The 16,776-nt window shown below is 42.6% G+C and overlaps 1 protein-coding gene across 4 annotated transcripts in view; it reads right to left on the reverse strand.

The window, feature by feature from the left end:
* The window catches only part of pcdh9 (protocadherin 9), a 162,060-nt gene that overhangs the window by 102,489 nt on the left and 42,795 nt on the right, over positions 1-16,776 (reverse strand). For 2 of the 4 annotated variants that reach the window (XM_076047270.1, XM_076047253.1), the window contains exon 3: positions 10,964-11,065. The exons of the other annotated variants lie outside the window; for them this stretch is intronic. In XM_076047270.1, the coding sequence (XP_075903385.1) occupies positions 10,964-11,065 (102 nt within the window). The remainder of the gene's footprint in view (positions 1-10,963; positions 11,066-16,776) is intronic. 4 annotated transcript variants of the gene reach the window in all.

Below are 16,776 nucleotides of genomic sequence, written 5' to 3' on the forward strand. Positions count from 1 at the left end.
ACCTGCTCCTTTTTACGGTGGTCATTAAAAGGTAAAAACACAGCACTGCAGATTATGGGAAATGGTAAAGACCATAAATATCAAGGACAACAGGTTGGGAGTAGGACTGCAGAAGCCAACAGAGAAATGTCACTCATACTTTACCCTTGGAGAAATGATGAGAAATGTTTCTTCAGTATAGGAAAGGCTGTGTGTGTGTGTGGAAATGTGTTCTCCGTGTTTTCTGTCATGTTTTCCATCTTATGGAAGCCAAACCGTCTCAGGGAAGGTGAATCATCAAGCTTTTCAATACTATTAACTACTATACTTCCAACACACACACACACACACACACAAACACACATAAACATATAGAGTTATGTTTTCTTTCACAGATTTGTGCGTTAAAAAATAAATAAAACAAAAAATATGCAATATTTCCTGTGCACCTTCAGCGAGACAATAATAACTTTGTTTGGCTTCCAGACCTTCACAAATCACAAAAGTGCAGCATCTCCTGGATTGGTTCTGTCCAGATAAAACTTGGCACTGACAAAATAAATTGAATTCAAGTTTACTGCACTCACTGTACAGAGAAAAAGTGTATCCAAGGAAGATGGTGATATTAAATTAAAAAAAAAAAAAAAACAACCTACTACTACGATGATAATATCAGCTGTCAATGCATATGGTACACACTCGCCATACAAATAGCTAGACAGTCATGTAGAGACAGTGAAGACGAGTTGCTGAAGTTCAAACTGAGCATCAGTGGGGAAGAAAGAGGATTTAAGTGACTTTGAACCTGGCATGGTTGTTGGTGCCAGGCGGCAGTTCTGCTGATCTACTGGGATTTTCACACAAAACCGTCTCTGAGGGTTTGCACACAGTGGCCCAAAAAAAAGAGAAAATATCCAGTGATTGGCAGAATGGGCAAACACATACAGCATCTACGTAACATTCACGTGCCATTCGTTCCAACACTCAAGCTGTCTGCATAATATAATCTTTTACACATTCGTCTCCTCGTATAATTAAAGGTGGTCTAAAAAAATGTTAATGGAAGAAAGCATCCTTCGGAGTTTGGAAAATCAACCAAAATATGCACTGACTCAGGAAGTGGAAATGGGGGCGGGTTTAAGGGTTAAATTCTTTTGTTCTTACTGTTTTTATTCCCTTTAGGCAATCATTTTACATATCCAATTATAGATAGCTCATAGCAAAGGTTAGGCAGTGATAGTGTGACATTTTGACAAGCAAACTCGTGCACGTACATGATTTGTAAACGCATCCCCTGACTCTTAAGAGTGCTTTATCTTCCATTCTCCCTCCCAGATTCATCTTCTCTTAAGCATCCTCTTAAGATAATTAGGTGTAGCGCTCCAGATATGGCAGGAGCATCAATCTGAACTGCACAGCCTACCTACAGGGCTTACCCAAAGCCAACATGTTTATTAGAATGCCAGGAATAACAAATGACTTAGCGCCCTTCCCTATTTAATAATCCTGTACACCTACAAGATAACAAAAACAGCGATGCCACACTGAGTGTCTCCTAATTCAATTAAAAAGCCACGGACAATGAGTGCGGCGTGTGAAGCAGCCTCCTTCAGGCAAAGAGTCGAGCTGAATGCTTTGGGTTGATAGATAGCAAATGGACAGGTTGTGAGTTTGCGCAACAAGGGGAGGTTGAGTCTCCATAGTGTGATGACTGTGAACCCGTTTCAATCAATAGCGGCGCATTGGAAGGCATTTTATACTTGTCTATTTGAATTTAGGCCTGAGAAAGACAATTCAATAATTTGAAGTAATGATCTAAAGTATTGAGAGAGTAATTAGTCAAAGACACTGTAGTTTTCTCATTAGCCTCACTCACATTGACAATAGCCTCTTATCATTATTATTATTATTATTATTATTATTATTATTATTATTATTATTATTATTGGATTCTCAAGAATGACTCGTTTTACTCAAGTTCACATTTGTATCATGTCATCATCATTTGGTGGAAAATGCTGACTGCTGCTCAGTGTCAGAGCACAACTCTGTCAACACTGGCTCAGCCCGAAGATCATAGTATCCTGTTGATCCATTCAGAAACCCATTTGAACCGTCTTAAAAGTAGAAATTGTCTTGAAAATTGTTTGATTAGAAGCAACTCACCTGGAAACCAAATGCAGTTATTGTTTTTTCATTCATCACTGTTATATGCTGCTATTTTCCTTTTGTTTGTTTATTTGTTTTCCAACATGGCCGTCCAGGCAAAGGGGGTTCTGAAAACAAACGTTGAAAGCCTTCTGGCAAGCAACATTGGAAACAAGGAGTTCCCCTTCTCAATACTAAATGAGCAATGGTGATGTAAATATAGGAAATAATGATCAAAATGTAGAAGTTTGGAATCTTCTACAGACACAGAGCATGCGCTGCACCGGCTGTGAAATATAATACATGGTGAATGTCTCTACTTTATTTGTTTTGTGTCTTCAAAATGGAACTAAATGACCCAGAGGGAGCAGCGCAGCCACGGGGCAAACAAGACGGCATTTTTCTAAATCTCTAAATGCTAAAAGCCGTGCTGCCGGAGCATTAACACAGATGTACTGTCATGCAACAGCTGTTCCCGGCCCGTATTTTAAGATGCACCAAGTACTGACACATCCAGGTGCAAACATGCAGTATATTTTTAAATAAAGTGGCAGAGGCGCACAGGGCGCTGCCAGTCTGGAGCTGTTGTAAGGTAAAGGTCAGTGGTAATTAGTCTACTAATTAATATATGGCCCTGCTGAGTGGCTGTCTACTTGCACCGTGTTCATAATTTTAATGTGTTAAATTTCTCTCTCGCCCCATAACGCACACAAAGGCACCAGTGAAGTAGGTGCGCTGGGGAGGGCGCACACTGTTGATGCTGGCAGAATCCATGCTCTTTAGCTCTTTATATGATGAGGAAGCACTGAGGTCATTCACAACAGCTCATTTGTTCACGCAGTGTTGTGATGAATGTTTCCTCGCCGTCTGGCAAGATAAAGGAACTTTTAGTCCGGCAAAAAACTGAAACATTTTGAAAAGAAAAATATCTAAATGATTGCAAAAATATGATTTACATTTCAGTTTGTGCCTGTTTAAGGTTTAGAATATGTTATTTTGATTTACACAAAACATAAACGTAAATGTGCAATCTGTAGATTTGTTGAACACATTTGCACTGCATGGTGCCGGCCTCCATGTCGGCCACAGGGAAGCGTTTCCCTTTGGAGGAACCCCGGTCCTCTCGCTAATGTACCTCCTTGTCAGAGACAGAGGGGTTTTCAGACAGCAGGGCTTGGCAGGCTCCACCACTTGCAGGCAATATTTCAAGCCATCCATCTCTCTAGGATAATAGAGCGTCCTATCCTTTCAACGCCTGGAGGAGTGACCAGTTATCACAAGCCACCAGCTCCATTGTTAATAAAACGGGGATGGGAGGATCAGGTTGAGGAGAATAGTTAAAAAGAAGGGTAGACGCACGGATGGACGGACAGGTTGGACGAGTGCTGTTTTCACTCTGAGAGGTGAGGGGACGACGGCCCGCCGTCAGATTGCCAGGTGTTCTCTTTTAACATCTGGGCTCAGGGGCTTGTGAGAAGATAAATTTGGTCTCATCACAAGTCCCCACAGACAGCAGGGCAGTGGGTGTTGCTTAACCGGCTTCCCGAGTGGTGAGGTGGGGGACAAAGCATCAGGGCCATCAAGCCAACTGCCTGACTGACCTTCACAGAAAGTGGAGCAGTGTAAAGAGAGGAGTCGTGTGCATTCCGCAGCCCTGGCGGTCTTATCCAGGTCACTGCTGTAATTCCTGCCCTCACTTCACATTTTGGAACTAAGTCTTAAATTAGTGTGCTAATCAGTTCAGAATTATTATCTGCATGTTCTAACAAGGCTTGTTTGCTAGCGCCAGTTAATTTTTCCTCAGCATGCGAGGAGCTCGAGCCAACCAAATACCCAGACTCCAAGATGGCGTGGAGTTGCTCAGCCAGCACATGAGCCAAAAAAGTTTTTGCCTTATGCACAAAATTAGACTGCACATTTACATTACATTACATGTACATGTGCAGTTTGTTTTCTCTTTTTTTTTTTAATCTCGTGAACTGGACCTTGAGTCTGTAATAATAATAAATCAATCAATTACAATGTCATAAGAATCTTACAGTAGATAAACAGTAGATCTACGCAACACAATAAGGCTCTTTCACTTTTAATGCTTTTATGAAGTCATCGCCTCCTTCACCGCAACATGAACACATCCAACGTGAGCTGTTTGGAGCTGCTCCATCATTGCTCAAAATGCAAAAAGGCTGACTAATGAAAAACAACGTAGCAGCAAAATAATTTCTAATTCTTATAGAATGGTGGCTTTTCCTATAAAGCATAAACATATTTCACCATTTGTCTGTGTGTGGTGGTTTCCTATTTTCTCTCTCTGGAGACTGTGGAGCATTTCTCTGCAACACCTGATTGAGACAAAGTCTTAGCCAAACAGTCACGATGACAACTGCACCTCACAGAATTTCACCTTTAGGTTTTCCTGTCAGTGCAGGCTGTAAAACAAGCGGTGGCATCTAAATCTGAACCAAAGGCTGTGTTGCAGAAACACAAAAATGCAAAAATTAATCTGGAGGTGATTTCATCATCCACAGAGGACATACGGAACTTTAAGCAGATTTTTATAAACACAAGCAAGACATTCTTCACTGAAATCCATTATTGCTAAAAGTCAGATTTTTTTTTTTACAGATAATTTATGCAGAGAGTAGCTCCAAGTAGGATTAGAACAGGTTTATTTTCTTTTATTTTTGAGTCATTAGATGTGACTACAGGTCATGCTAATCTGTCCTTTTCTTGGAAAAACATGTATGGAAATCAACGTCAATGTCAAATTATTAATATGCTGAACACAGTACCGCACCCTCAAAACATTCCAAAATTCTATAAAATGCATGGTTACTCTTTTCACAAAACAGTCCAGAATAATTCATTTCATTTTGTTATAAAACATTTTAATTAGGGGCCTTCTTTTCTGCCCTCATTAAAGGGTTTAGTTTTAGGTACAACACGTCTAGTTTTATCCCTGAAGTCTTTTTGCTCATTGTGCAAAGAACAGATCCCTGCAGACTTTGCATTTGGTCGTGTCAAGCCGTTCCATGACATACTACGAAACCATCTCAATTCAGAGCAGTTGTGTAAAGATCAATATCTTAACATGAGAACTAGTCCTAAAAGGCATAGGCAGTATTTATACTTCAGCATAGACATGCACAACAGGAATTATGTGATGAATATGCAATTTTTGGATAAAACACCGCCTCATAAGCCTTCACTGCATTATGTTTTGCAGACCTTTAAAAGTTTGGGGCCCAGTTACACTTGTAATTTCTGATAAATAAATAAATAAATAAAAAGCTGCGAATGACCTTTAAAAGTTTGACTCAGAGGAGAAAAAAAAAATAAAAAATTAGCCACTCTGTCGTGTTCTTGTTACTTGGGTAGCATAATGAGGTATCGTTGTCATGCTTGCACTTTAGCTTCTTCCACTCTCATATCTTTTCCCAAACTCCAAGCAGCTCTCATTCCACCAGCAAGGGACGAACCATCAATATCCGACTGAAACCATGGGTTCACTTAGCCAAAAAAAAAAACAGGTCATTTGCAGAATTTCAAATTTTATCTCCGTGTGAAAACGGTCACAGATGTAAAATGCCAGCATTTTTTTTTATAAGAGAACATGGTAAATTCGGAGGCTTTCTGCCAGGTAGCATTTACTCAAATGCATGTGGGAACAAAAATTGCCGGCCAGCGTGAGGATGTTGTGTACGCTGCGTACCTACGTTGCGTAGCCCAATGAGAAGTGACGCAAACATTTCCGTGCCCTCGCCGCTACAGTCCAGACTCAGACGATTTTGTTGTGTGACTTCCATTATTGAAAGGATGCATTCGAAATGCAAACATCATCTGCAGCATTCCCAAAAGCTCCATGGCACTCAGTAAGCTAATCATACACACTGCCTTTTCAGTCCTTTTGCGTGCTTTACCTTCACTTCTTGTGCAAGTTTTAAGTGCGGCCCCACAAAAATCAACTCCAACTGTGCATTCCAGAAAAGGAGAGGAGGAGAGAATGCATAAAAAATCCATTGTTTTCTTAGTTGGCGACTTACAGGCAAGGCATGGTTGTGAAAACATGGCTTTAGTGGGCCTAATGCCTTTACAACACTCATGGTAGTTTGCAGTATGAGGTTGAAGTGTAAGCACAAGGTCCATTTTTATTTAAAAATATTTTCTCAGCAAAGAAAAAAGATTGAGATTAAAATTCAAACTGAATTAAAAGGTACACAATGAAAAGTGATTAACCTTGCAACCTCAAACACACTACACCTACCTAGATGACTCTCACCTCTCATGAGTGCTTAATTTTACCACGACTCGCCTCTTTTTTTTTTTTTAAAGCACTGTTAAATGTCAAAAATGGGAATATATAATGTGCTTAACAAAAACACTGCTATTACAGCCCTGTGTTTGTCTTGGCTTTTGTAGCAAACAAGAAGCCCAACAAACATGTACTTCATGTCACAGATTGCTTTATAGCGAACAAATCTGTTCTTATCAAGGGCTTTGAGCCGCGCTGGATTCTCTCAACACCGATATCCAGTGTTCCAGACGGCAGTAACAGGTATACACTACTGAATATATATCGATCCCCGTGACTCTGGAGACCCAGGAGTGGAAAAATTCCCAATAAATCAATTGGACATATCCACCGGAGGAGGTGACTTTCCCAGTTTCTTAACATATTTATTCTGCTGCAAAGCAGCCACAAGGAGGGATGTTATGAGCTGCAGCCTATTGATGTACTAACAGCCCCCTCTCCTCTCTGTGAAATTATGGAGGTTTCAAACCATTAACAGGATGCCAAGCCTAACGATGTGTATGTGTATATTTACCGCAGCCAGGTGGAGCCTTAAACTAGCGTGTGCGAGGCCAATTTCGGCCAGTTGTGCCACTTTCACACTAATTCCTGCCATTTCTCCAGCCCTTCCCTGTTCATAGAGGAACTCCCTGATGCACTTGGAATGGCAGTGGAAAGGAAATTATGGAACACCAATACAATAAAGCTGTCGGGCAACTTAATAGGACTGCTGATAGGGGCACTGTGACCAATCTTGCTCTGAGGCGATAATGAGAGTCATCATTCCCTCCTGGGCTGGAAGAAAAGGCCTTCCCTTGAGGTGACAGTGTGCGTGTGTGTGCGTGTGTGCGTGTGTGTGTGTGTGTGTGTGTGTGTGTGTGTGTGTGTGTGCGCGTGTGTGTGTGTGTGCGCAGTGTCCACATACATGTGTTTGTCTTTGAGCATCCCTATTCTAGTGAGACCGGAAAAGCAAACAGCGCTGTGCCTTAATGAAGCAGGGGACTTCTCCCATTGAACGCAACTTGGTAGAGATCTGAAATTTTGTTCATTAAATCAGGGTAAAGCCCAAGTATTGACCGCTTAAGCTTTAGGGGGATACAAAAACCAGACCATCCCATATATCATACCACAGAACCATTTATAAGTTCAGGGAATACGTCTCAGGTTAATAAGGAGGATGTCTCAGAGCAAAGCGGAGAGAAGTATTTGTTATAATGAAACCTCACAAGCCTCTTGAGCCGGTTAGGGAGGCTGCACTTACAGCTGCTGTGTCATTAATGGGCTGCTCCCCCTCTGAATAATCTATACAGCTACAGAGGCTCTTTTGTAAAAAGAAAAGAAATTAAATAAATAAACTCACCCTATAAAGGATCTGATTTATATATAAAGCTATATACAAGTTCAAGCAGAACTAATTCACGCTCTCCATCGTGAATACCACTGAAGGAGGGCTGGGGCGTACTGAAGTCGAGAAACCCCACTTTCTGTTTCACTTGGTCTCTGCGTGTCTTCAGCGGTGGTGTTCCACAAAGTTCACCAAACATCTCCAACCATTTTCCTGCCTTTCTCTACAGGTAATACCTGCAACGCATTGTACCAGAAGCTGTATTGTGCACCTGGACAAACTCCAGAGATCCCAGCTGCCTGCAAAGCTCTGGCTGTGTGAAAGAGGACAATGCAGCTGGTTGCAAAAGGCTCTGTTGCCTTTGCAACTCTTCCCACAATGAAGCAACTCCCATGCAGAAGTGTGGACACATTCAGCCCACATTCCACATTCCAGCACAGTAATCACTTGGACAAAATGCACAACTGCCATCTGAAACTTCCTTCCAACTTTAGTCAACTTCAGTCAACCCACAAACAACCAACAGGGATGCACTGCGAGGAGTGCCATCAACTCACGGCTGAGGTTTCCATTATATTGAATAACATTTCATCACGAAAAAGCATTTTGATGTTTCTAGTAGGCAACTAGAAAGGGGAGGGCAAAAGAAAGAGCAAAGGAAAAAAAAAACAGTGGGGTTGAAGTTCCTTTTAAGGCCCTGGTTTGGTTGTGCTGCTCTTGCTTTCTTCTCTCTCCCAATGTGAAGCAGGTTTTGAGCTTAAAAAGGGCCTGGGGAGAGGATGTATGTGATGGTGAGGAAGGGCAGGAGTCTGAGGCAAGCAGAGGTCAAAAACATCTTGCGCTCGCAGCCACGGATGTTTCAAACTCAGGTTGGAGCGCCCCAACATGGCAGCCTATTATTCTGAAGAAAGACTCCAGCCAAAAAAACACACACACTCTCTCACACACACACACACACACACAGACACACACACGCACGAGCGCACGCACGCACACAACACACACTTTACCTCTGTAATGCCTGTACAGTGGAGTCCATCTGTTACTCTCCAACATGTCACACGTTGTATTTATGTATCTATGTATTTATGGAGCATCTATGTATAAATGTCCATTGTTTATATTGTTTTAAAATTTTTGATTTTCCCAGATTTGTATCTATAAACTCCTGCTTCTCTAACTTGCAATTTTCCCACGCAGGACTAATAAAGGTTTATTCTGTTCTTCTAATGGACAAACAGAATGTGTGAAGATAAGAGGTGTCAGGAGGCGTTAGTGTTAGCAGTTGTGTATCATGGCTTTGCAGTCGTCTAGCAAAGCGCTCCGTAAAAACACTGCTGGATTTGAAAGCAGCCCGAGGGTGTTTGGGGTTTCCATGGTGCTCTTCCCTGGAGTTGGAAGGTGGTTTCCAGAGAGTGTGCAGCAATTAATAAATATTTAATGAGGGCCACTTAGGGAGGGGAAAAATAGATTATAGGATATCACAATAATTGCAAAATAAAGGCTGCTTGTTCAACACTGCCATGCAACAAGTGAAACAACAAAGTCAACATCCCTGATGCAACAACAACCAATATCTCACTAGAGGGTTCCTATGACACGCGTGTGTGTGTGTGTGTGTGTGTGTGTGTGTGTGTGTGTGTGTGTGAGTGTGACAGGTGTTCCTGATTGAGGCCTCAGGGCTGCTGTCAATCAGCAATCAGTCCAGGTGTATAAAAGCAGGTGACGCTGAGGCGCTCGGTGTCAGTGGAGCAGGAGCTGAAAGACGGAGGTGTGGTTTCACCCTTTTATTGGGCATGGTTTTGATTAGTGTGCGGTGGCTTTTGTGTCATTTCTAAGTCCAGCGTTTGGCCTCCCTTGTGTAGTGAAGTTGATGTGTTCTATCTATCAGCAGTAACCTGGCTTTAAGAGCCAGTGTTTGGTTTCGTCCCTCCTTCTAAGTGGATCATTTTCAGTTCAGAGACTGGACCGCCCTCAGTTGTTGAAATGTTTTTTTTCAGTTTGTTTATTTTCCGTATCTATTGTTGATAAAAATCCACCGCTTACATTCAGCTCACTGCTGCTTATTCTTCTCTTTTTTTTTTCTCATTACTGTTACTCTGGGTTTCCCACGTTTTACGTGGGTTTTACGTTAGACTTGGGTCTAATGTAACACTTTAAATCGACCAACCGAGTATTTATTTTTGGTTCTGGTTTTAAATATGATCTGCATGCCACGTTCACACAAAGCAACAATGCAGCTGCAGTAGGCGTAAATTATTCTCACACTTAAGGGGCACACCCCTGGCTGACACTGATGTGTGCTACTGAGAACAACTTATTCAAATCAATAAATCTGCGCATAGTTTCACTTATGCCCATGAGAGGACCTTTAACTCCGATGGCATGTTGTGGTTGGAGTTTTCCGCCAGGATCTTCCATGCAGGGAACGCAGAGGTCATTTAGGCAAGCGTATAAAAATAGCTGCGGTACACAAGCAAACACTCGGAAGGCCCCGGAACAATATATTGCTCTCCTAAATAATGCTGTCCGCGCAACAATATGTGAGGTATGTAAAGACTGCAAATGATCCCTCTGCGTTATGGAGCAGCACAAAACTCGGCTCTGTAGTTTTCAGAGAGAATATAGTTTTGGAAAGCCGCCGCCGCCGCTGCCGCTCCTCCACCCGTGTTGACATACTGCGCAGTTGATAATAGCGACTAAGAAAAACTGACATCATTAAGATTCACCAGTGTGCAAGCACAGCAACACGAACCAGCCCCCAGATGACTATCAAGCACTGTGTTTTCTAAGCATGGAGGTAATGAGACAAATACTTATTACTCAAGTAAAAATGGCATGGATATTAGCACCGCATTAGACCCTGGATTTAATGATGTTGTTAGTACAATATGTCTGTGTAGCTAAGAGGCAGCATATATTTAAGCACCACACAATGGTGAGGGAGGCAATGTGAAGACGGCACACAAAGGCTTGCAGCTCCCACGTGAAGGAAGGGATGAGGAAGGTATGGCCATAAGCACAGATGAGGTAATGATCAGGAGAGTGGTGCTCAAAACAGACGATTGGAGGCGGAGCTTGATGTGCCTCTGCATGGTCGAAAGATGCATCTTCACCTAATAAGACTTAATTGAAAGTAATGACTTGTGTTAAACGACTCTGGTGATCAATTGGTGAGAAATGAGAGCACATGTACTCACTAAAGGGGTGCAAGGGGTCCAATATTCAGGGTTCAGCTCAGCTCGTGGACGCAGGTCCAGATATTCAGGGTTCAGTTCAGTTCTTGCGCGAGTTAAAGTTCCCTTTGTGGAAGATTAAAAAAAAAGGAAGAAATTTGTTAGAAAAGCTTATTTAGAGTTGAGTACTTTGAATATCTTTAATAGCAGTGTTTCTGATTTACAAACTCCCGTATGTGCAGCTCATCTGTGACCAAACACACCTGTTGGGTGCTTTTTAAATATATATACTGTGTGTGTGTGTGTGTGTGTGTGTGTGTGTGTGTGTGTGTGTGTGTGTGTGTGTGTGTTTTATTCACAATATTACAACAATCATATTTTTTGCTGCTCTTTAATCACCCAGCAAATTCTCATTAATCACAATGAACATAATCTCGAGTTATCACAATTCAATCACAATAACCATTACAAAAAACAAAAACAAAAAAAAAAACAGTTCAGTATTGATATTTCTGAAAATCACAGCACTCCTTTTGTTTCCTGGGGCCCTGTGGCCTAAATGACAGGCCAGCAGAACAGACTAAAACTGTTGGGCCCCGTGAGATCTATGATGTATAATGTAATTATCTAGTGATTCTCAAAATGGCTGTGTGTAATGAGGCTGTGCTGTGTGAAGCCCCAGGCATAAATCACTGTCTTTAACTGACTTCCAGATGACCAACAACAACACGGAGCAGAGAGAAAGGGGGAGTGGGTTATCTGAGCAGCTCTGTGTACATCCAGCATGGGCTTCTTATCAGCACGGGCCAGATTGTTCACAAACTTACTCGCTTTAAAACACTTTTATGACACCTTCTTAACAGTCAACTCGCTCTCCACCACAGTTTTTCACCTCTGTTGGCTGCCGGTGCATTAATTGTGCACAGTTTTTTGTTTTTTTTGTTTGTTTGTTTTTCAGTTTCGTTTTTGGAGGCACTTTATTGATGTTGTGGTCGGCTTAGCCGTGTTGAATGGCAGCATGCCAGTCAGTCTGTCAGCCTCCCTGCTTTCACTGGCGTGCGGTGTTCACATTAGCAGACATCAACCACAGCAGGCACACACATTCAAACTTTGAAGTTATTATAGCATTAAAGGCTGAGCACAGAAACCAGGACTGGAGTGCATGAAACCACAAGGAAGATCCAACTTTGAGAAATTTGCCTGCCCTAAATAAAATGAAGGAAAACAAGAGAATGGTAAATCACATTGAACAAGTGTGTATTAATAATAATAATAATAATAATAATAATAAAAATAATAATAATAATAATAATAACAATAATAATAATAATTTTGTACTATTTATTTCAGACATTTAAGCCCAGGTAACCCAAGAAGACTTCCATGACCCATATGTTGCTGATATGTTCATCACTCTTAAAACAGCCATGCTGACCCACCCACCTGAAGTTCATAAATAATATGTGCATAAGTGAAAAATCAGCCAAGCATAAGAAATGATGGATGACGGACGTCTGGGAAAAAAAAGACGCCAAGTTATAAAGAGAGAAATGCTGTCAAAGAAGTGGTCTAGTTTAAAGTGTGCCCTCTTAAGGTTGGTTTGAAATGACTAAATTACTAATTCAGTAACTATTAGATTGAAAAAGAAAATGTTCATTTTAATTTTAGCAAAGGTGTCTGCTCTATTTGGGACTTGGGAAAAATAAAATGACAAATCAAACTTCTTCAGTTTTTCAATTACTCTCCAATAATAATTTTCCTAATACCTTTTGCTCTTGGTAGAAGACAAGCGGACACGGTGCCGCCGAACCTGACAAAGCGGCAGCGGCAGCAGCAGCAGCAGCAGCAGTGTGGCAGGTGGGTCTCACACCCTCTAATAAAATGAACAGCGTGCTCCTCGGAGTGTTGCGGTCTTTGCACTGGCACCAGATCATTCAGACCTCGGTTGCAGCGTGACGTGGACCTCGGCATCCAAAAAAGTTGATCTGGGATCGACATCAGTTGGCGCCGCAGAAGCTCGGGGGGGGGGGGGGGGGGGGGTCTCGCTGAAAATGAATTGGAATTTCTATGTGTTCGCCCCAGAAATGGATGTGGAGGGAAGCCACCAAATAGGCTGAGACCTTATCTCATCGCTCCTCCTCCTCCTGACCGCTTCCACTTTTTAGGGGGGGTGCGGGGGTGGCATTCGGAGACAGGAAGCGTAGGTTTCTTTTCTTCCCATCTGCACTATCACAGTTGGTATGCTGAATCCTAACTATAATGTGTGATGGGTATGAGTGACGACGAATAATAAGTTGCACTGAATAAAGAGAGAAAGGAATAGAGAGACAGGAGTGCTGGCAGCGGGCAGTCATCTGATTTGAGGAAAGAATAGGACATTTTTCGACTGAAGCACGTCGTTGGGAAGGGGAAGAGGCGGGGGGGGGGGGTCCAGCAGTGTTTTTTCAACATGTATGTTTCCCCATATTCAGGGAAAATGAAAGAGAGAGAAAAGGCATCCAGGCAAAGTGATAAATGTTAAGTAGAGTGGCATTTTAAATGAAGCTGGAGAGCTGGAGAGGACGACATGAGTTATTATGACTCCAGCACTGATGATGGCACTCCAAAAATGTGTGGAGCGAACAGCGGCGGAGCAAACCGAGGCCTTAATGTGCGGCGCACTGCGCCACAATCAAGCGTCACGCAGTGCGAAGAAACAAACTTCAGCCAATTTTATCACATTATCGTCTGAGTACTCTTTCATTTATGGCGAAGGACTAGTCACGAGCAGTTAGGTGATGCTAACTGCAGAACGCGGCACCCTTTATTCATAGGACGACTCCTTATAGTGCTTCCTGTTCCCAAAGGCAACATCATTATGGCTACGGGATGGTTATCTAGTCAGGAGCAGCACTGAACAGGGGCGCTGTTTGACAACAAGTGTGGTGCGTTTATGACATTTTCAGAGGCTCCAGACACTTTGCACAGTTGTAATTTCACACATCAGAAAGCACAGTCTTTGCTGGATGACAGTCATTTTGACTACGGAATAATAATAATAATAATAATAAAAAAAAAAAAAAGACAATACATTGCAAATGTACAAAAAAGAGCCTGTGTGTTGGCTAAGGCTGCTCAGCGGTGAGCACACTGGTGATTAGATGAACCACACAAGCTCGAATCCACCGGCAAACTCTCACACCTACGTTCTTCTACCTGCTTGACCTGCGCTGGGTTAGTGTGGGTTTGTAGCCTTCTTTTTGTTTTGTTTTGTTTAGTTTTTTTTTTTTTTTTTGCTTTTTTTTTTTTTTTTTTTGCTTTCAAGCCATGTGCTCAGCGAGCGTTTTGGGAAAGTTGCCATTTTCTTTCCAGGGTAGCGCACGTGAAGAAAAATGTCATCCCTGTCCATGGGTAATTTAGACTTTGTAGTTTAGTGTCAGTTTGGTGAGCTGTGCGAGTGGTGCACATGGAGTGCACATGGACACACTCCCGGAACCTCTTTACTGTGAAATAACAGTTTTTGAGCCAGTGCCTTTGCTACCGGCTGAGGCAACCTTTGAAATTTGACACAGCCGGGTTCATGGAGAGTCATCAAAATGCCAAATGGGCAGAAAACCACCTGACAACCATGTTGATTTTTTTTTTTTTTTTTTTTTTTTTCCAACACAAGCCTTTGCAATGTGTGATCGTGGAATGTATTTCTTTTTTTCCTTCCTAAACATTATTGCCAAGTTTTTGTTTGTTGAGGCTTATGGTAGCGGTGATATCTGAGGTGGGCCTTGGAACATGTGTGGCCATAATTCTGTAGAGATGCGCTCCAGTCGGGTCAGCTTTATTAACCATCAGTATTTACTTCCTCAACTCCATATTTCTGGGACGTGTGTACACTTTAATACACTAACTGAAGCTTTCAATTAATCAAAAAGTCATGCAAGGGATCAAACAAGATCAAAATTCCAAGGCTAGAGTGTAAATCCAGCTATGATCACATTCGCAGCACTATTTATTACAGTTAATGGCGCGGCCGAGCTCTCTCTGGAAGTCCAGTGTAATATTTCACGAGCACGATTGCCATGTTGGCGAGGTTCTGTCCCCCCCTCGTAGCCTCCCGACTTAGAATTTGAACCGTGGTCCTTCCGAGGAGCTCATTAAGCCGCCCTGCGAGAGGAATCTTCACTGAAAGCTGCAGACATCAGTCAGGGATCAGCTGAGCAGCTTATCCCCACAGCCAGCCCATACTTCACACTGATTTGATTACGCTGTTTGCCTTATTATTTATTCATATGTTGGCCGGATTTATATTTGCCTGGACTCCATCGCTGAACAATGCATTATTTTCACTAATAGGATGACTGTACAACATGTGCAGGAGGTGGGGAATTGCGCAGTCTAGATCCAAGGAAAAAAAGGAGAGGATCAAAAGGCTGGGAAAATGGGCTGGAAGAACGCAGCGACGGAAAGTGGCGGCGATAAGAAAATGAGAGCGCGCACGAGGACGCCTCTAACTTATTTATACAAAGCTGTTGAGATGGCTGGGAAAGAAAATCTGTGATTATTATTCACTGATTTGCAGAGCTGCGCCGTGCCGTGATTGGCCAGTCCTTTGGTGGCGACATTTAACTTTATGTTTATGGCTCCCAGTGTTAAGCCCATTTCCACGCTCCCCATTCTGCACGCTAAGTGTTGACATTCAATTTAAGTTGACGGCACTGAGGAGGGTGCTTTATGACAGATGTGTAATGGAAAAGCATGCAGAGGGTATTACAGTAAAAATATCACCCAATTACAAGGACATCTTTGCATAGTTGTGGAGCGAAGAGGATCCGCGAGATGCTCTTCTCCTTTGTTCAGCAGGAGGGAAGCGGTGCACTCCTGCACTCCCTGCACTCTCTTTACTGCATGAAAAAAAAAAAAAAAGGCTGAAAGAATAATTGAAAGTGCACAATGTGTACGTAAATGACTATTTAAACGTGGAGGCGACTCGCAAATTAGTACTGACGTTCCATCTGCGCTTGGCTCAGAACGGCAGGGAAACGGCCATAACACTGATGATTGTCAACGTGCTTCTTCGCTAAAGGTGCTTTGTGATTGAACGGGAAACAAATTAGGCGCAAGTCTTCTGACAAGATAAATAAAGCCCTGATCAATTAAGTGGTCTAAAAAGTCGGTGGCTGTGCGAGCGGCGGGGGCAGTCCCGCTGTTACACTTTCATTCTTGAACGGCGGCGAGGCATTGATTCTCCCTTGGCGCCCTGTCCCTGTCATTAGAAGACGCCAAGGCCGGCCCGAGCCATTTTCAACAGCCGCTAATGGCTTCAAGAAATTCAGTCACACTTGCAGCTGAAGTGTAATAAGTAGATTGTATGAATTTGAACAACGGGAAGGCAGAGTGCTGCAGGTCGTCCGGAGAGCACAGTGAAAGGCATTACCATAACAATTCTCTGCCATTACAGCACAGTGGAAATTACCTCTGTTCTAAGAAGTTGAAATGAGAGCGAGGTGCCAGTGGTGTCAGGCTTTCTGACGAAACGCCTCGCAATTTCCAAATTTCAAAATCTGTTTTTCTGAGGCCGTTTGCGGCGTATTAGCAATCACAATTAATATAATAATTCCCTCTCTTTTCTTGATCTCATTCACACTTCATCTATTATAGAAGTGAAGATTTCATCTCTTTGTCCCTGTTGTACCACACTGACACCGGGGGGGGGGGGGCCTCCCTGAAGCAGCTGCCACACTAAAGGGAAAACCTTCACAAACCGGTTGCAGTGATGTTGTGTTGCATTTTTTTCTGACCTGCGGAGACTTTTGGCTTCGGCGCTCTCGCTCACCCTCTTTTCAATCAGTATTTATAACCTCTCT

Source organism: Nelusetta ayraudi, unplaced genomic scaffold (assembly GCF_046127955.1).
Source record: "Nelusetta ayraudi isolate G7.1 ecotype Tasmania unplaced genomic scaffold, CSIRO-AGI_Nayr_v1 ptg000005l, whole genome shotgun sequence".
NCBI lineage: Eukaryota > Metazoa > Chordata > Actinopteri > Tetraodontiformes > Monacanthidae > Nelusetta > Nelusetta ayraudi.